At 41.7% G+C, this 21,226-nt stretch overlaps 1 protein-coding gene across 1 annotated transcript in view; it reads right to left on the bottom strand.

The window, feature by feature from the left end:
• Positions 1 to 6,275: 6,275 nt before the first annotated feature.
• The window catches only part of mtnr1bb (melatonin receptor 1Bb), a 50,310-nt gene continuing 35,359 nt past the window's right edge, over positions 6,276 to 21,226 (bottom strand). The window contains exons 2-3 of the mRNA XM_048238000.1: positions 14,714 to 14,832; positions 6,276 to 8,000 (exon numbers count right to left, since the gene is read on the bottom strand). Of these exons, the coding sequence (XP_048093957.1) occupies positions 7,272 to 8,000; positions 14,714 to 14,832 (848 nt within the window). The 3' untranslated portion in view covers positions 6,276 to 7,271. The remainder of the gene's footprint in view (positions 8,001 to 14,713; positions 14,833 to 21,226) is intronic.

Here is a 21,226-nt window from a genome sequence, read left to right as displayed (position 1 = left end):
GAGTGTGTGTTTGGGGGGTGGTTTGGTGTGGTGTGGGTGAGTGCTTTTTGGACAGGAGAGGACTGCCACTTTAAGGGCTCAGTCCTAGGAGGATGTGGCAGACAGCGTTTACAGACATAGAGAGGTTATGTGATTGGCTTTTATGATGGGGATTTCAATGATGTAACAGGAAACACATAGTGTTTGTCTAACATTAGCAGTGACATTGACATATGTATACACATGACATTACATCTCTTGGAGCCAGGATTGTTGATTCTTTTGAAGAACTTTTTTGATGACAGAAGTTGATGCAAGTGGTTTTATAATAATAATAGTTCAGAGCTCACAAGATGTTTGAGAAAACAGATGTTATCACGCTCCTATTATGGACAGAGTGGGAGTTTTGGCGCTTTAAGTGGCGGTGGGGTTGCAGAACTCGATGGCAAAAACATGTACGGCAGAGAGATAGGCCACTTAGCGGAGGTAAAACTATGGGGTTGGCAGGTCTCGGACTCAGAATTTTCTTTAAGTGATGACAGGCTGTCAAAGGTGGGGGTAAGGTAAGTGTTTCTCTGATTACACAAGATGACCGGGTGCATTGTTGTCCAGCACAGACAGCAGACGCAAGCAGGAACAGCAGCAGCAGCAGCAGCAGCAGCAGCAACAGAATTCTTTCAAGCGGATGAAGGGCTATCAGAGTTGCACTTGATTTGACACTCGGCTCAGGGAAATTGGGGGAGCTACCCTTTGCATGTCCCATGGGAGTGGAACATGGGTGTCAGAGGCATTTTGAAAGTGGGTGGGACATCTCAGTGGGGGTCCTCCCCCAGAAAAATGTTTTTTGGACTAGACGCAACTTCCTGAATTCTGGTACATTTTAACAGGTTATTTAGATACTTCTATATGACAAAATAAAGCTATTAATTCAATGACTAATTCGGAACCAGCGTTAATAACCTCATGGCAGAGCTAGTGAGCAGAGCTGAGCGGTGCGAATATCCTGCTCCTCGCTCAGGTGGCTATTCACTCGGCTGCTCCTCCGCTCAAATGCACGCCAAGCCGCTTTGCTCAATTTCGCTCTTCGCTCCACTTAAAAATCATCCCGCTCCAGTGAAATCGCTCCACGCTCGCTCCAGTTTAAAAGAGGGAGAAATAATCTACAAGCCGAATTGTCACCTTAGAAAACTTAAATAAGAGCAATAAGAGAAATAAGAGAACTAAGAGCAAGGGCAATGTCACTCATAGAACATTTTGTAAAAGATAATGCAACACCGACAGTGCAACAACGAACAAGCTAGCAGCAAGCAGATGCGACAATTAGTGGGGGGCCCTTAATACATCTGGGCCTAGGGGCCCGAAAGTTCATAATCCGTCCATGATTACATTCCAAAATGAATCTTTATTCACTGGAACAGTGTCACCACAGGGTTGTTCTTGCTCTACTAGTTTGTTAGTATCTAGTTGGTTTGTATGCTTGTAGGCCCTATTTGATTTTGATTTGATTTATTTCAGGATCAAGACAATAAATATACAGCAATCCAAAGGATGACATGCAAAAGTACAAACATTTCCAGCATGGTCCTTGGTGTTGAACACATGAAACAAATAGACAAGGAACAGACAATACTCAGACTGGGGGGTGGGGGACATATAACCAATAAATAAGAAAACACAACTGCAGAAAAAAATATCGAAATGATCAATACATATCCACCTTATTCCATAAAATCTGCTTTACCTGTCTTTTAAAAATCCCCCTTGATGCTAGGAGTTGTAGCAGTAGGCAAACTATTCCAAGCCATGATACCAGTATAAAAGAAATTATTTTTACCTGCATTATTAGTTCTAGGTACTAGGCAGGAGCGGATGCTAGCCCTGGTGTTATGCCTATGCTGTGTGTGGACCATGGTGACATTAGAGCCTAAATATTTGGGAGCCTGACCATTTACAATGTTAAACATATGATTAAGCTTAAATTGTTCAACTCTTAGATGCTTTTTTAAATTCCTCCCTACCAATATGAGTACGGGGGTGCTTGCAGCGTTTAGGCCCTATTACTTTAAGTTTTCTTTCTAAAATATTTAGCGACTCCATCTCCAATGAACTTACATGAATTGCCTCAGACTCGTGGTGTGGAGCGAAATTGGAGCGGAACAGAGCAGCCACAGCAGCCTAAATGTAGAACGGTCGCAGCCCCTTACTTGCAGAAACCTCAAAGCAAACGTGACATTTGGTGAAGTCAATTCTTCGCTATGTGATGACGCACCATTTTACTGTAGGCCGTCTCTATTCAGTTCACCAGTTGCTTACATTTTCAAAATCAAAGACTGGTTTGTGTTCTTTCTGGATTTAAATGGCATTCCGAAGGTCAATGAGAAAGTCCATGTTCCACAAGGTGCGTCTGGTGCTATTTTAAATAAATCATAAGGCCGCCTTGATTTGGAACTTGTGCGCTGTGTGTGTGACAGAAGCGGAATGGGAGAATGCGTGTTACAAACTGCGCGTAAAAAAAAAAAGCTTACGCAAACAGATGCTGAAAGACGGCAAAAGTGGGCGGGTCCAAACTAACAATTTTAAAAAGTGTATAATGGCTCCGACGCCCATCACACAGACGTGGAGACGAGACGTGTGTGGGTTTTGCATCAAGCATTAGGGAGGCCATCATGTAAGGGCTGTTGCCCTCTCTGACGTGTGGTGACTCATAGTGTACAGCTGAGAGTGCTTGTCTAATTGTCAAAGCCGTGGGTGGAGGTGGTTCATTTACCTGCAATCATTATACAAGTATCTTGTTTGTATGTATCATTTGTCGCATGACAGATATATACACTACTGTGCACATTTGAAACAATACTGTAGAGCAGTGGTTTTTAAATATTTTGTCTGGCGACGCCCAAAAAAACATGGGCCAAGGCTCGCGACCCCCTTCTCTCCAACCGGCGAAATTTGGTTTCAAAATGTTGCGAGATGGGCATTGGAAGCAGAGGCAGACATTTTTTTATCTTATAGGTAGGCTATGTCAACACCAAAGGCATTAATGTCAATTGCAGCCTTCGACAATCTGATTTATTACATCCAAAGGATAACTACTGTAGCACTCATACACAGTATAACTGGTGCACCTGCGGCATAGTGTTCTGTCACTAGTAAGCTTACGTGCAGCATCTTCAAGCTCATCATTGCAAGAGGCGCAGGTAGAGATTTGAGTTTGAGTTAACAGAGTATCCTCTTTCTGAGGAACATTACGGAAACACTGTGAATTGGAAGCCTGTATCTAATATCCCAGTTTCTAAAACAGTTGGTCTAAAAACCTTTAGAAAAAATGTCTTTATTTCAGACTGCAAATCATTTTGCGACCCCTCCGATATGTTTGGCGACCCCCAAGAACCACTGCTGGACTTCTCAACAACATACATAGTGAATACATAAACATGTTTAAAAATTCAGAAATATAGATATATTAATGCAGAAGAAAAACAGTGTCAAGGGACAAATGGCTAACATGTTTGCACAGTATTGTACATTTAATTTGCCATTGAGTCGACTCTCTGTCTTTTTGGATATCTGTCTCGTCTCTCATTTTCTTTCAAGTTCTGTTTTTTCATAATGATACTTTTGCGTGTAAATCAACTTATTTAATGCACATAAGTCCTTATTTCAACTTAGAAAATATTACAAAATGAATAAAGAAATGTATAGGACATCATTCAAAATCAATGTGTGTTAGAATGTTAGAATAATTGCCATAAAGAAGTAAAGCAGGTCCTTTAATTGGAACTGAAGTGTGACCCTTGCCTTGGTAGGCGATTCAAAACAAATAAACTGCAACTTTTACAGAGATTAATTAGTCATTTCCTGCAACCCCATCACATTCAGAAGATTTCCCAGAGTTCCACAGGGAGGGCCTGCAGCAGCCCACTCTCTCCTAATCACATCCTCTCTCACGCGCAGCTCGGAGAAGAGCCCAGGCCAAATGCAAACTAGTGGTGGCCGGGTTATTTTAAGAGATGGTGCATTATGTGGGCCACACTGCTGCTAAACACCTCCCCAGACATCAGACAAGCTACGGCGGGTTTAGATACACATCAGTCTAGCCGACTGTACGCAGCAGGCAAGCCAGGAGAAGATGCAGGAGACACAGCGGCAGTCACAGAAGAAGGGAAAATGAATTTTTCAGTAGTTTTATCCTTTCCTTTTACTGGAGTAATATTTTTATTATTTTTATTAAGGGTATCTCTACTTTCACTCGAGTACAGGATTTGTGTACTTCTTTGTCCACCCCTGATTAAAAGAAATAAACGAATTCACACCAATGCTGTTCATTGTCATCATTTAATTGAGGCTTGACATGAAATCAGAAAAACACAGGGGTTTGATTGGTATGGAGCGTGAAAATCTAGACAGCATGCCTGTGCAAGAGTATCAGTGATGGCTGACAAATTACAACTGAATGACACTGAGATGAACGTCCTGCTCCAGAACATAAAACAAACATCTCTCATTCTCTCTTCGTCAACAGCTCCACTTTTCGTGCCTTTTCCTGTGTTTCCAGAATAAAAGTCTTTTTTTTTGTGCATATTCCCTTTGTCCTCTGACGTAATACCCTGAAATCGCTAATCATACTGGTATTCAATACTCCACAGCGGGTCTGTGCAAAGCCAGCAGAGCTTCATCCACTGGCATTGTTACACACGAACATATTAAACCACGAAACAGGAGCATTACGCAAGAGCTGATTCCCCTGAAGTCACATGCCAAATAACATTCTGTTGTGTCTTTCCTTCCCAGTCCACATATCTGGAGTTGTTTTGCATTGTTGCAGTGTTTCCATTTTTATGAAGGTTTGTTTGTTCTTACAAATAATATGGCAAACATTACTTAACAACTTCTGAAATTTTCAGTTGAAACCCTGAGGCATGCATTGTTAATACTTGGTCCATGTAAGATTACCAGCAACATGTCTGGACCAGTTACGTAAATAGTTGCATATCTGGATGGACAGAGGCCTTGCAGTGTATGTAGTCAAATGTATTACCCTTTGTTACTAATTCAAGGGAAACATTCATCTGACTGTAAACAAAAACAAGAATGTTGCAGGGACTAGTATCTGTAAGTATGTTAACAAATATACCCTGTAAACAAAACCAGCTTCTTTGCAATTACTTGTAAAGACTAACAGGTATTACAAAAATAATGTAAAGCAAGCTGACATACAGCACTCGATTTGAGTTATGAATTGCAGGGTTTACTGCGCTTAAATTAAGTTTCATAGGCACCCAGTGCTCATTGAAAAACGTTTCTCGTCCTTCTTTTAAAGTACTTCCCCAAACATTCTGATGAGCCGCAAGTCTGAAGTTAAAAACCAGCCGGGATTTCAACTTAATCACCCTCCTTTATCCCAGCATGAACATCTATCATGGTCCTTGGGGTGCTCTGTCAATGTCGTTCCTACCAGATCCCATCATCAATGATATGCGAGTCAAATTAGCAAAAGGGTCATTTCTATCCTAACCTTGCTGCTTATTACAGGGTTTCAGGGTTTCTTTATTATTCGTTCACAGTACTCAAGGGGTTTGGGAGACAGATGTTATCAACTGTCAGTGAAGACTGACATTTATTCATTTAAAACAATCTGCCAAATAATTAGAACTTTCTACTGTGTTTAACTGTGAACTCTTGTTCTTTCTCTTTTTTCTCACCTCCGAGACACTTTCTGTTTGAGGCATTGTGCCTTTCACAAAGTGCAAATATGTGAGCAAGACTGAGGCAACAAATAAGAATAATTGGGAGTGGAAAATGTGAACATGAAGGACAGACTCCAGTCTCACTTTTTTGTGGGGACAGGATGCCCATTTTTGAGAAGCTAATTTGATCAACTAATTAAAATGTAAGAGATGACCTTGTCGTAAATGTCTCTCGTCTAAACAAAGAGTAAAGCCAGATGTCCTGGAAATAACCCAACTCATTATGAATTTCACCTAATGAACACAGATAAGATGCACTACAAACAATGCATTGCCTCTAGAAAATTATTAATTAAAATTATTCAAATGTAATTATTCATTTAAAGTACGGTGTGACCATGGCCTCATTAGGGCAGCCGTGGCCCACTGGTTAGCACTCTGGACTCTGGACTGGACCGGTTCGAGCCCCGACCAGTGGGCCGCGGCTGAAGTGCCCTTGAGCAAGGCACCTAACCCCTCACTGCTCCCCGAGCGCCACCGTTGAAGCAGGCAGCTCACTGCGCCGGGATTAGTGTGTGCTTCACCTCACTGTGTGCTGAGTGTGTTTCACTAATTCACAGATTGGGTTAAATGCAGAGACCAAATTTCCCTCACGGGATCAAAAAAGTATATATACTTATACTAATACTATATTTCTCTGTCAAATAATGGACTTGTGCAAGTAACATTTTTAAAATTAGAGTGATTCTCTTGAAAATCAAACTTTGACAGGGCATTATGTTAGACTCCACATCATGATAGGGAAAAAAAATCATCTGAACTTCCGAGTCTCTGAGACATCTGAAGATTGTTTTTTTTATCAAATGAGTTTGGTTTCAGGTCTCTTGGCAGCTATGCCTCTTCTCAGCATCTGTTAGTCTAATGAATGCAAATTTAACCAGCTAACGGTAGCACACTAGTGTGCGTGGGCAAATTTGATGAAATTCAGCATCATTTACTGGTGCCTAAAAAGGGGAAAAGCAAATATTGCCCTACAAAAATACAGTAAGTTGGTCTGGGTTGTCCCCATTGACAAATACACAATACACAACACACACACACACACACACACACACACACACACACACAGACACACACAAGTTTAAGAGATTTGGTGTCAAGAGTAGTGGGTTTGGCACTTTTTCACATGGGTCAGGTATAACAAGTACAGTAGACACAAGAGATGGTTGATATACAAGACTGGACTTAAGGCAGTGCATATGCATTTGAAAGAATTTATATCAATAATATATCTGTCTATTAACCGTTAACTGTCGATATCCTTTTCCATGTCAAGATTACTAAGATATCTACACAATAACAAGTCGGATGTCAGCAGCATCTAAACTGTGTGAGGTTGTTTCCCGTAAACGCAAACTCTAACATATGTACAGTACCATAAAATCTGAGAACATGAAAAGAGATACTTCATGAGTGCTGGATAAATCAAACAGGCACCAGGTCATTGGAGTCTGGGGCAATATTCACAAATGTAACAGTATTTTTGTCAGGTCATTATTTCCTGATTTCTTTTTCCAAGTTTCAGAAAAACACTACATTTCCCATGATTCATTCGTTGTTGTTGATGGCAGGCGAGGGCTTGCTCCTCATCCCATCCGTAGCTGCCCGCGAGGTCTCTGTGACGAAGAGGCGTGGTATCCACACGGATGTGACGATGCGCATGTACTCCCTGCGGAAGTTGCGGTTGAGCAGGCCGTAGATGATGGCGTTGAGGCAGCTATTGAAGTAGGCCATGAAGTAGCTGACCACGAAGAGCCACTCGGGGATGTGTGGTGCAATGCGGTGCGGGTCGATGGCCACGGCGAGCCCGATCAGGTTGAGTGGCGCCCAGCAGATGGCGAAGAGCACGAACACCACGAACATGGTGACGAAGTTGCGCAGGTCACTCGGGCGCAGGCGCGGACGTTCGTTGCTCTTCACCTTCCGACGCACCTGAATGACCAGGATCCAGATGCGCAGGTAGCAGTAGGTCACCACGGCAATGGGCACCAGGAAGTGTACCACCACCACGGCGATGGTGTACGAGGCGCTGGCCGTCTGCGCAAAGGTGCAAGAGTAGACGCGCGGGTCGTACTGCAGCGAGCCCACGAACAGGTTGGGCAGGATGGCCAGCACGGTCAGTGTCCACACCAGACCCACCAGCAGGAGCGTGTTGCGGTAGCTGTAGAGGCGCCCGTAGGCGAAGCTGTGGCAGATGTAGCAGTAGCGGTTGATGGCGATCGCTGTGATGTTGAAGATGGAGCCAATCACACTCAGGCCCATCAGGAAGCCACTCACCTGAGAGACAGGTAAGGACAGGAACGTCAGGAGAGAATATATAGTCAGAATGAGTAAAACAGGACAGGACAGTCAGGACAGGACAGGTAAGGACAGCACAGGACAGGACAGGTATGGACAGCACAGGACAGGTAAAAACAGGACAGATATGGACAGGACAGGTGAATACAGCACAGGTAACAACAGGAGAAGAGAGGACATGAACGGAGAGGACAGTTAGGACAGGAGAGGACAGGACAGGTGAAGACGGCACAAGTAAGGACAGCTCAGGTAAGGAAAGGAGAGGAGAGGTTAGTCAGGAGAGAACAAGACAGTAGAGAAGAGGACAAGAGAAGACAGGCCAGGACAGGTTGGGTTAGTGCTAGCTGTCACAACAGGTGTTTTAGGAACACCTCCCTTCATTCTGCTAATAGATAACTCAACACCTGCTGGCCCACCACCAAAGAGGAACCACACGGCTGTGCTGTGCTGTATGCACTAGTTGATGTGCTTTGTCAATCTCCTCTCTCTGCTTTTTCACTGAACTGAGCTACCATCTTACTGTACCAAAACAATCACCACCAACATGCATGTATTGCATGGAAATAAAACATTAAATGTTGTCAAGGTTAGAGCGACCTAGTGTACTATTGGAAAGGATAGCTCAGGTCAGATATACCTGAAGTGTGACTATAAAAGACAGTCTGTGTTCATTTGGGCAGGTGTACTATTACAGTAGAAAGGACAGTCTGGATTAATTTGGACTGATCTACTATTAACACTGACAGTCAAGGACGGGCAGGGAAAGTTTTACTTTTCTTTTAGAAAGGACACCATGACATAGATTTAGATACAGTGCTATGAGAATGGACAGCCAGGGTTTGATCTACCTGCAGTGTAAAAAGCAAGGACAAGCATGGTTAAATCAACCTGGTGTACAATTGGATCGAATCAGACGGGAAAGGGCACTGCAATATGCGTATGCATGCACTTGTTTAGTTCTCTCTTGATTTTGCTGTAATTAATATGCTGATACTTTATTCGTCCTATTTCTTTGTAGAAGACTTCAGACTCAAACATTTATAATTTATCCAAAGTGCCTTTGAATTTTTATATTGTCATTATTATTATTATTATTATTATTATTATTGGTAACACTTTACGGTAAGGGTACATTAATTATCATGAATTTATGCCTGAATTAATTCATGATTCATGCATCATTCCTTGTATCTCATGAATCATCAGGAATTTACACAAGTTCATAGTCTATCATGTGTGACCTCATGCATGAACAACAAATCAACTAAAGCATTAGGTATAGTGGGTACATCATTATATAAATGATGATTTATTAAGCATGATCATGATTATTTCTTTTTCTGCCAAACAAAATGTGTTCTTCATTATTCATGGAATTCAATTCAGGGCTAAAGTTAGGGTTGCCATAACTTAATAACATGTCTTTCATCCGTGTTAAAGAAGGACCTACAGTATTTACCACTTTAGCTGAGGGGGCACAAACATGACGAACTCATGAGAAACTAATGCTTAGTTAATGATGATATGCAAGCATGAGGTAATATGGATTCTTGTATGTTCCCCTTAAAAACTCAATGTCTTACAGGATAATTCATGTACAATAACCCTGAATTGAATTCCATGAGTAGTGATGACCACATACAGTCATGACTGAATTTGTTGGTATCCTTACAGATTATTGAGAGAATGCTTAATTTCTTCCTTAAAAGTAAAGAAAGTCAAAGCAATTGTCTCATGTAGGCCTATAGATGCATGCCTTTGGTATGAAACAGAGTTGTTTATTTTCTGTAGATATTCTAGAATGGCCCAGACAGATTTGTTGGTAGCCCTACAATAATGACAAGTTGCTGCATACCTTGCTGCAGCATTTAGCTTTATTATACTACTTGTTTTAACTGTATAGCCCACTTGTTCTTGGCTACATGATGTTGTGTATTGATGATGTGTGAAACGCTTGCCATAGGTTGCATCATGATAAATGTTGGTATATTTAACATGTTTCATACTATATACAATTCAATTTCAACAATGCATTTAAGTCGGTGCTTTACTGAAAACAATAAACAGTTTTCTTTTCTGTTTTTGTTGGGCTGAACCACGCGTAGGCGGGGGGGGGGGGTGACTTGATACATATTGGCGCGCGGTGTTGATGATCACATTTTCTCAGCGGATGTAGAGATGGAGGGCTATCAAACACAGTTCAGCTTGCATCAAGATGCCAAGCGATTGATAATGTCAGCTCGAGATCAGAACTTCAGATGCAGAGGGAGACATTGCTGCGTCCTGACCAGGTCCTGACACTTCTGACATGAGCATTACCAATGATCTTGAACCCTAGTAGCCTACAGGCCAGTGTAGGCTATTTGCTGTTGAAATTAATAAATGGGTAAACGGATAAATTAGGCTCACTGTTGTGTCTTCGTTTAGCTTAATGAAACCTAGTCTAGCGTAAAGCGTTAAATAAGCAATGTCAAAAAGTGCTTGGGGTAGCCTGTATAGCCCGGTATAGCCAAGACTGACGTCGATGGCAAAGCATTCTGCTTTGGGGAATTATTTGCTATGGCATGGCATGGCCATGGTATTCAAATATAGGCTACTGTAGATATGTTCAACATAGGCGGAAAGTTATGTTTAACGTGCCTTCTCCCAAAAAGTTTTAGTTATTAATCTCTAAAGTAATGAGTCAAAATCACAAACAACTTCAGGCGGCGCTCTCTTCCACCATCTAGCCTGGCCCAGCTAGAAGGTGTTCTCTCCCCGGTGCTCGTGGTTCAGTCCAACCACAAGGGCAAAAAATGGAAATTAGAAAATTGACGCATCATTTCAATTTTTAACTTCTGAACAGAAAACCGTAACTGTGCTCAATTGAAAATCAAAATAAGCAACAATAACCCATTTACTGTGCCGTCCTAAAGAATGGATAATGGATTTTTAAGCCTATTTTTATATGTTTTCATGTGAATTCTGCAAATAGAACATAGCACTGCAAAGCGTTACACGGACCATTTGACTCAAAATAAGTCAAAATCTTTTCAAAATCAAGACATAAAAACAAGTAAATGTATCTGCCAGTAGAGTAAGTCATTTTATCTTAATTTAAGATTGAAGACAATTTAAGGTAAATTTACTTACTCCACTGGCAGATACATTTACTTGTTTTTATGTCTTAATTTAAGAAGATTTTGACTTATTTTAAGTCAAATAATCTTACAAGAAAGCTCAAAGTAGTATCTTTATACTAAAAACAATACTAACTAGATTTTTTATCTTAATATAAGATTATAACACTTGGATATCATTATTTGCAAACCTAAACAATTGTACCCTAGACTAAGTTATGACCCTTGCCTTTTTTACCAGATACATCATATATATTAGTGATTTGAGGCTTAGAAAATATTGTGAGAGAAATGTCCTTTGGACTTATGAGACAAGGCTGGCACTTCTTTACAAGTCACATATACCGTATGTTCACAGACAAAAAAATTATCAAGAAAAGAATGCCATACTTGCCATGCTGCCATGGAGGACAAAGTGGGCAATACTGCAAAGAGGGTGAAACTACCTTTCATCAGAAAGCATTAATTGGAAGTGATTGCCTCTAAAAATTGTGCAACATCCTGTTAGGTGAAGGGTACCATCATTTCTGTCTATGCCATATTGAAAATATTCTGTTGAATGAGGAGTCAAAATCAAAGTCTAGTTTGCAGTAACATGGAATAAATAATGATGAATGCTGTTTACATTTAACAGTTCAAAGAAAGAAATTTGAGTTTTTCTTTCCTTGTGGGAGGGTAATGACAATTTCAGCCATGACTGCAGTTCATCTAGACCAGAGGTGTCAGACTCATATTAGGCAGTGGGCAGGATGTTGGAATGAGACCTTATGAGGGCCATCATTGTCATGGTCATTATCATGTTTCTGCATGGGTATCAAATTGTTGTTTGGTGACTCCTTCACTGCACCCACTTATGAGGAAATGTCAGGACATCCTTGCCATTGGGAGCAGGGTAGTTTATTGGTACGGGGGTGTGAATGACCTAAGGGGCTCTTAATGTGTGTTTTCATGATTTGCTGTGCTTGACTGTGACATGATGCTATACTGTTTGTGAGCTTGGTAGGACACTTAGTTTATCAATTCCTTGTGGGTTGTGGATTTTATGCTTGATGTCATTCACATGTGTGGTTATGATCTGCACTTTGGGTAATTAATTGATTGATTGTACCATTATCCTGACTCTCACTACAATGCCCTATCCTATCCTATGGGTGGACAACCCCTTGCTTCCCAGCTGAGCTGTATTACTGTCTCAAGCCCTGCCTCCCCTGACTAATTGAACAGACTATTTAAGACTGGTGATATGAGGGTGTAAAAAAAACACACGGCAGGGAAGCACTGTTCATAGCCCCAGGTCCCACATCTGCAGAACCGAGGAGAGTAGCCTATTACACCGGCTGGCCGTTCCGGAGATGAATGAACCGCCGGATATATATATCCTGAGTCGATCAGATACAACGCTCGCTATCCTCCTTCTAAATGAATGTGAAAACACCTGTGTGTGCGTGTGTACTGTACGTGTGTGTTTATATTCCGAGTTGATGTTGTGCTTCTGGTCGCCTCTGTGCCTGCCTCTCTACTCTTCGGCTGTGCCTGCAGTCTGCGGATCATCTGGTTTCCTCTCTCTGCCTTCAGTGCTGGTTGCGAGCGAGCTGTAGCCAGAAGTTAAAGATCGAACCCAGTTCAACACTCTCTAAACATAAACATAAGGAATGTGAGCATTACTGTCTGTGTGAGCACGTAGGATACATAATTTGGTCTTCTGAGCTCTCTGATCACTAATTGTCTGCCTCTCTTCTCCTCAGCCATCTCGCAGCAACAGTTTGGAAACTGGCAGCACCAAGTAGAGGCCATGCTATGAGCCCAGCCATTGTCTGATGCCCAACAGGCCGACTTTGTCTTCAGTGCCCTGGATGGAGAAGCGCGACGAGAAATTGCCTTGCTCGAACAAACCCAAAGAAACCGTGGCAACAAAATTTTACAAGCTTTAGAGCTGCCTTTTACAAATGCTGCCAGGCCCCTGATGAAGGCATAGGGGCATTTCTCTTGTTCCTGCGGGAATGCCACGCTAGATGGCATCAAGTGGAACCAGCAGCAGCAGGGGGAGAAGACTACTTAATGCTTGACCAGTTTGTCTTGGCCTTGCAGGAGGGTTCGGTGAGAGTGGAACTACAATGACATCTGCGAAGACATCCCCAACAAAGCTTCAAAGTGATTGCCACTGAGGCACAAGCTTTAGAGGAGGAGCTAGGTGAGTCCACGGATACTGTGCAAACTAATGCTATACGGTTCAACTCTGCCCTTCCAGAATCCTCTAGGGACCGGCTAAAGCGGGAAGAGAAGACCATGGACCAATGGAGGGAGACTAGAGCTACAACAGGACTTGGCAGACCAGGTCAAGGCCCTAGGAGCCCAGCTACTAGAGGAACTGCGCCCCGACCAGCTCCAATACCAACGGCAGCAGCCACCCTAGATAACACCCAAACCCGATCAGTACCCAAGCCAGGACCAGGTTTCTGGTGGGGACAGGGCAGCCAGAGCTCTTCCTCGCTACAGCTGGGGTGAGGAGGGGCGTCCCATATGCCTGGATTGTCGAGTGGCGGGACATGTACAGCGCCACTGCCCCCAACGCCAGCGACAGTCGGGTTTTCAACAGAGGACACCTGAAGACCCAGAGACCATCGAGGTGGTGGTCAGTAGTGTGTCCACAAACCCACAAGGTCAGCACCCTGCTTTGTCGATCCAAGGCGACGGTTCCGCGCACCGTTCACCAATTTCGATCATTTCTCGGCTTTGTGGGATATTATTCATTTGCGTTGCCTTCATTTCGTCTGCCTACAAATGTAGGTTTAACAAGCTGCAAAAACAAGCTTACACTGGGTGCAGCAAAAATCCCAGCTATCCACAAGTTTCTTGCGTCCCATGTCTAATTACAGTCATTTTAATTGGATAGCCTATATATTGTGCACTTAAAAGCCTAATACAGCATGTCCAATGATCATTATTTGTGTAGCCTAAAGTGATTCCTCAATATTGATTCGCATTGTTTATTATCACATATGAACATCACATTATAGCCTAGGACTTCGAGATACGGGGCAAACTTCTACCACCATTCCCAAAATGTTATCCCAAACAATGAGGTGAAGCACGTTCCCGAACAAGTTTTCCTCTGAAGGAATATCTAATCTTCATGAAAGCTAACCCTCTGGAGTTTCTTGTTTGTATCTAGATTACATGACAGCGACTGTCATAGAATTAAAGAAGCATTATTTCACATGAATCTGCTACTGTGCCTAAAAGTTTTCCAAAAAGGACACTGAGCAAAATGCTTGGTATTCCCACACAAATAAATTTGTGAAAAATCCATATTTTACAATGATCTACTTTTGAGTTACAGCTTCACAATACCTAGTTCCAGGTCTAAATTGTGTTTCAAGGCTACTTAGGTGACCTAGAGGGCCCAAATGTGAGCAGTTCCAGAGATGTATGTTACCGGCTGAAAGAAAACAACATTAATTCTTTACCAGTACATCACACAGTCACTCTGACTGTTTCAGAGAATTCTGCAGAGTCTCAGATTTTACCAGAAATGAAGCATTTGATGATGCGCCAAAGTATGAGGGAACAGACCTTGCACTGCGTGTCCCCCAGTGACCAGCCATCGTGGAAGATTGCATACAGCACCAATGGGTAGGGGTAGAAGGCCACCAGCAGATCAGCAAACGCCAGACTCACCACAAACACGTTACCTGGGAAAGGGTGTAGTTAGAGAGAGAGAGAGGAGAGAGAGAAAGGAGAGAGAAAGATAGAAAGAGAGGGAGAAAGGGCCAGACAGAAAGAGGACCATATTTTTTTATAACAAACTATCCATCCATAATAATACACTGGTAATGACTCTAAATGTCACTATGCATAATATGCAACTATATTTTTGCAAAATGTATACAAGGAAACTCTTTATATTGTCATTGAGACTGGTGAAGTGGTCTGTGAAATGTGACTGCTTTTCATGTCTCTGACCTCTAAGTAGGGTAATGTCTATGAGCCACTCGCTACAGTGATCTGCAAATATGTATTTAATATTACAAATAAGATAGCTAACAAGCAATTTGTTTGTACCGTTATTATATCTGCCCCTCTTATGGACACGCGCGTCTGTTCATTATGATTGTAGTAGTAGCAGTTCATCAGTGTCTGTGTGCTTGGACTGAGCCTAGGACTCAGTCAGCCAAAACGGGATAAAAATGCATTTGTCATGTGATTAAATACAAAAGAGTTTAGAGCCCCATTGGGAACAAATATAGTCAAACATTATTTGTGTGTACCATGAGTGGTTTAGAGAGAGAGAGAGAGAGAGAGAGAGAGAGAAAGAAATGCACAATTCCATTTCATTACGGCAAAATTGCTCTTCTTTTCCAACGTTTGTAATCAGAAACAAGCTTTGACTCTGTATTGATCTGCTCCGTTGCAAACACAAACACTGTGATCGTGAAGCGTGCTAAATCAGATTTTCTACTTTCTTGGGCCAGCGGGACTAATGGCCTAAACTCGTTATCTCCCCATTGGTGTTTTCACCCCTCCACTGACCACAGATCCATCAACAGCACTAGGCTTTCAAAGTAGAATGCATACTCTTAAAATGAATGTGTTGTCCCTATCTGGACATAGAGATGTGTTAAAAAACAACACAAGTTGTGTAATTTTCAACACATTTGTTGTAAGAGTGTATACAGTATTACAAAAGCAATGTGTTAGAAACAACACAAACAGTCTTGTCCCTATTTGAACATAGAGATGTGTTAACACACAAACACAAGTTATAAGAGTGCACGATTTTGGCAAGAGGCTGTTTGATGTTTGAGCTCAACAGCCAATCAAACTGCACCTTTTCTTACCACAGTGGTCCTGTGTTGATTGGTCGGTATGTTTGTTTGCTTCCCCTATACAGAACGAGAACCATGTACGTCACAAACACATTTTTATTTTTAACACACACACAGAAAGGGCATCTAAAGGACAGTTTACTACAGTTAACTTGAGGTTAAGGATAGGGTCCTACTGTAAGAATCCAAAGCACTTTTTTGTCAATTTTTTACTTCTCAGATTCCTCTAGCTGCCTGTCTAGCTTCACAGTGGGGGGCTAGTCATTGAACTTGAAAACCAGGGGATAACCTCCACCAGGGGAAGGGAGAGGGAGAGGGAGGATAAGTTATGGAGCTACAATTTGTAGTGGATTGGGACGGAACCAGACCTTTATTGTGGCCAAGAATAGTAAATCTAGGCATCCTGGCCACATAAAGGGGTCACAATCACACTCTAGAATGGACACATTAAAGGGACCCAAAACACAAGAGTCCAGGTTCAGCAGATGTGGCAGAGTGTAACACTAAGGCTGTTTGATCATACTTATTTAGTTCCAAATCAAGGGCTGGATCAATAACATTTTTGAGCTTGTTCCTTATGGTTCATTTCGTGTTCACATGGCAAAATCTAAAGCAGAACAAAACCTCTATACAAAACTCCATGTTCGATTAAACTACTCTCACATTGTTCAGATTGATGTTTTGATTTTTAGAGACATTCCAGACACAACCGAAACAAGCCCATTTGTTTTGTTCTGAAACACCTGGGTGCAATTGCTGTGCACGTGCACATACAGCCAAACAAACTGAACTGTGAAGGGAAATGCTCCACATTCTGACTAAGGGCTAGTCCACACGTACCAAACCCATCTTTTTTTTCCTCCGTCTTCCTTGGAACCGTATCAAGAATATTTGAGTCCAAACGGATCCATCTCAACACGACTCAACACGTTACTTCATATCCCAGGCCTATAGGTGGCACTGTTTCTGTTACAGAAATTGACCAAAGCTATACAAACAGACAGAATAAGCTATGACGAAAATGGCTAGTGCAAAGAAACCAGAATTGTTTGTGTGGACTGATGGTGTCAACTGTAGTCAACTGTAAAACTAATAAACTTCATTTTTACGGTTTGTGAAGGGTGCAGTCCCGTCCTTTATTTGGCTAACGCAGGTACAAATAATTTTCTTTACTTTTTTTGGTTGTAGGATAGTCCGCGGTTCACATTAGTTTTGGCTATCACCGCAAGTGCATAGGCTACTAAACGCTAGGCCTACCCAAGTTCTAGGCTATTCCGTCGCCACATTTATAATATTGCTATACTGTAATACCTTTTGTACCGTTAGTAACAGTCGATACTTTTGCCTGCATCAAATCGCGCATTCGCATTTAGTGCGCATCTACCATAGGCTTAACATGAGTTCTAAGCGTCTTTGTATGCTCATATCTGACTTCACTAGACTATGAATGCCTATTTATGTTGTAAGACATGTAAAATAAATAAATGACACCGGCACTATGCACAAATTAATTTAAACATACACCGCACTTCTCTAATAACTTCTGGCTAGTTCTCTCGCGTCACTGACAGTAGCTAGAATGCATCAAGAAAACACAGGGAAAACACTGTTCAGTCCACCAAGTCATGATAAGCTATTGACGCTGCGCAGCACCGGTTGTGATATTTATCCTACTGAGTGTAATCGTAGGTAATGTCATGTATAAAAACTAGTATTGTTAGGCAATACAATAAGTGTCAAGTCCAGGGCAGCTGAGGTGTGGCGATGACATCATCAATACACAAATATGCGGTTTCGCCGTCCAAACGAACCTCGCAAGGGCTACGGTTTCAGATTTTTCCACCCTGGGACCAGGTTTCAAAAAAGTGCGGTTTCGGGCAATGCGTTTACAGGATTCGTTTGTACGATCGGCCAAGACGATGCAAAACCTGTACGTTTAACCCACAAAGCGTCTCCGTGTGGATGGGGCCTAAACTGCTCCTGGTGTGAAAGCACCCCAAAGTGTAAAAGTTTACTTGTCACCCAGGGTGAAATTAAATACCTGTGCATGTATGTATTCCAAAAATGTTGCACCCTGGCTTGATGGTATATCTTAATATGTACAGTATACAAGAATAATGTAAAGATTCAACTGTAATAGCAACCGGTGTACTCAGCCCCGAAGCATCATCATTTTATTGATCACATTGTGAGGCTTGAAGTCTATCTGTAACTCTAAATTGTCAAAATGATGAAGACATACTTTGACACATTAGGCACAGTAAGAAGAACAGCACTGCCTGCCCTTTTAACAAATATTGTTTGAAAACAATGTGTGAATCATTAATGTCATGATGCGTTTGCTTTACTGTACTGTAGCCTACTTAAATAGTTTAGTTACTGGACCAAAGGCTCTGTAAAGTTAAGTGTGACAAAAGCGTTAGACTGACAGTTAGACTGAAAGTGTCAGACTTTCTTTGGCACACTTTATGATATTAATCTTTACTTCAGAGTAGATGAAAAGTTTTGGTTGATAAAACCACTCCGCAAACTTATAATGAATGAACTTTAGGCCTATGACATGTATTACTTTATCTCACAAGATCAATTATATAATTATTTTTTTTAATCATATACTTCTGTAGGAGACTGTTAGGCATTGTTAGTAAAAAAAGAAGTTTAGCTCATTTCTGAAGGTGAATCCTTCAGCCATCAGTACATGCTAATTGCTTCTACCCTGAGTATCTACAAGGTTGGATCAAAGCAGAGGAGCTACAGGAATATTGATGGGAATGTGAGACCTTAAGCTGTCAAAGTGATGTGCTTTTACCAGGAGAACGCTGATAGGGGAGTCAATAGGGGTATCTCCGAGAACAAGGCTGCTCCTCTGATCAGTTTGGAGGCTGCTACTCTCCCTGTCTTCTCCCTTCTTTCACAATCTCTTTCAATCAGCTCTGGATTACATTTCTATCTTAAACACATCCTGCAGTTTACTTGCGGTTAACGATTTGGTCCTTGATTAGAATCCAAAGTACTTTGTTGTAAATTTTTTACAAATCTCCACAGATTCCTCTAGCCGCCTGTCCAGCTCATAAAAAAACATGCACCATCCTGGCTCTGTAGTTGGGATATAAACCAAGTAAATTCTCATTGCCTCCTGCCTTCTCTCTGATTCTGCTTTAATCAGCTATGGATTACGATTCTGTCTGAGACCAGCTCTAACACAGCCTACAGTTTACTTGCAGTTAGCAATATGGTCCTTTATAAGAATCCAATGCACTTCCTTTTTTACAAAATTCTTCTCACATCCACTGCCTATCCAGAGTATGTGCTCCTGAAAACCCAGCACTCACCGTCCTGGATAGGAAGAAAACTAGGCAATACATTATTCTGTAATACTTTACTTGGATAATTGGCCCACAGAGACTTAACAGATCGTCTGTTAAGATTCAAGTTCAGTATGTAAAATTGATGTTGAACAATTACTGAACATCACCTTAACCAAATCCAACCCCTGGCCTTAACCGTAACCATAAAATGAAGTTAACAAATTGTCAACAGATAGTTTGTTGATAATCTGAGCATCTGTAGATACTGTAGTCTGGGGGCAGACTATCCAAAAGGACTATACAAAAGTGTGACTCATTATTCCAGTCAATCAGCAACCAGAGGCACTTGTGCTCCAACATTGTGCTCTTAGGACCACTAAAAGGAGAGTTGTATTTTTTTTTGCTTTTGTTCTCAAATCAATCAACAATCTTTTCCCAGCATCGAGGACAACACCTTTAACGCCGGACATGTCTTGTACTGACCATGGACCAGATTGGAAGTGGGCCAGACACCATTCAGAGTGTCATTGCTATTCATACTTTGCAGTCACGTGATTACCATGGATACCTGGCGGGCAAGAAACTAACAAAATAGTATTGGCTACATTTCAGCACTGGGCCTACATTAAATTATATCCTGTGGCCGTGTTGTTCAGATAGGCTAGTTAATCTAGCTATCTTGGTCATTGTAATACCCATCTTCTTTTTTTTTTCAGGACAGTCTGTGCTATACCCATATCTGAGAATGTATGATGTGATAATATTTGTCTTATGCAGCCTAATAGGGCCTATGTGTTGTCAGTCTTATATCAAGAAAAAATAACTCACATCTCATGATTTTTTTTCTTTATATTTTTCTGTTAATGTCACTACGAAGCATGCCAGTAGAAATTTAGGCTATATTCATATTTGTAGGTGATTGTCTGGAATCTGGCAATATGTGAACCATATGGTGGGATAGGCATTCTCTGGCTAAACAATTTACAAAAATGTTTGTAGGCTACTGACATAAATAGTTTACATGAGAATAGGCCTACATTATAATTTTGGCCCAAAGTTGGAGACCATGTAGAAATTTGTTGCAGTTTCAAAACCGGATTACTCAGGAACCGCTTGTTGTTGTAGGCCTACCGATGCTAGAGTTGTTACATAAGTTCATTGTTAATTTTCTCGCGAACCATTTATCACAGCAACTTGGCTCATCTTAGATTCCGGCCGTTCACGTGATATCTGCGTATTATAGGATGTATGCTGTTTGTGTGACGAGTAGCCTACTCCGCAATTTTAGTTTCACCTGGATTTGAGGAGCTGGCACGTTCGTGATGACGTTAGTTTAATAAATCCCCTGCACAAGTGGTTTCATTTCAAAGATTCTACCGCGCTGCTACTCCACTAACCGAAATAGCAGACCAGAAATATGGGCATTCTAGAATATCTCTAAGGTCTGAGCGCTTGCTTTGACCTATGTCGTGTTTATTTCTATGGTCTTTGACTAGCTTGAGACTGTGCGTGAAGGGTGCGCAACTGTACGTTTGGTCAGTGTTTTCTTTCTTTCTTTTATTCTAATTTCGGGTCTGTCAGTCACAGTGAAAACCGGGGACAGCTCCAGCCGGGGACAGATCACCGAAATCGGGGACTGTCCCCGGAAACCGGGGACGTACTGGTCACCCTACCTTACACCGCACAAAAAATGAAAGCCTACAAAAGTACAGATAGCTATCTTTTTTCAGGAGTGGATGGGTTAATAACGCTGTCGTATGGGAGGTGAAAAACAGGAATATCTTCATAAAAGGTGAGTGTTACTAGTTAGCTAGCTAACGTTACCAGTTTGCTAATGTTTGCATGTTTGTAGCTACAGTAGAAGCTATAAGTTACACAAAGTGACATCTGTTCCATCGTGTGATGAAGTCTTCATCTGAATATGTGCACCCTGTCTGCCGGCGAATGACAGC

Source organism: Alosa alosa, chromosome 2 (genome assembly GCF_017589495.1).
Source record: "Alosa alosa isolate M-15738 ecotype Scorff River chromosome 2, AALO_Geno_1.1, whole genome shotgun sequence".
Lineage (NCBI taxonomy): Eukaryota > Metazoa > Chordata > Actinopteri > Clupeiformes > Clupeidae > Alosa > Alosa alosa.
This window is presented reverse-complemented; position numbering and strand designations above follow the sequence as displayed.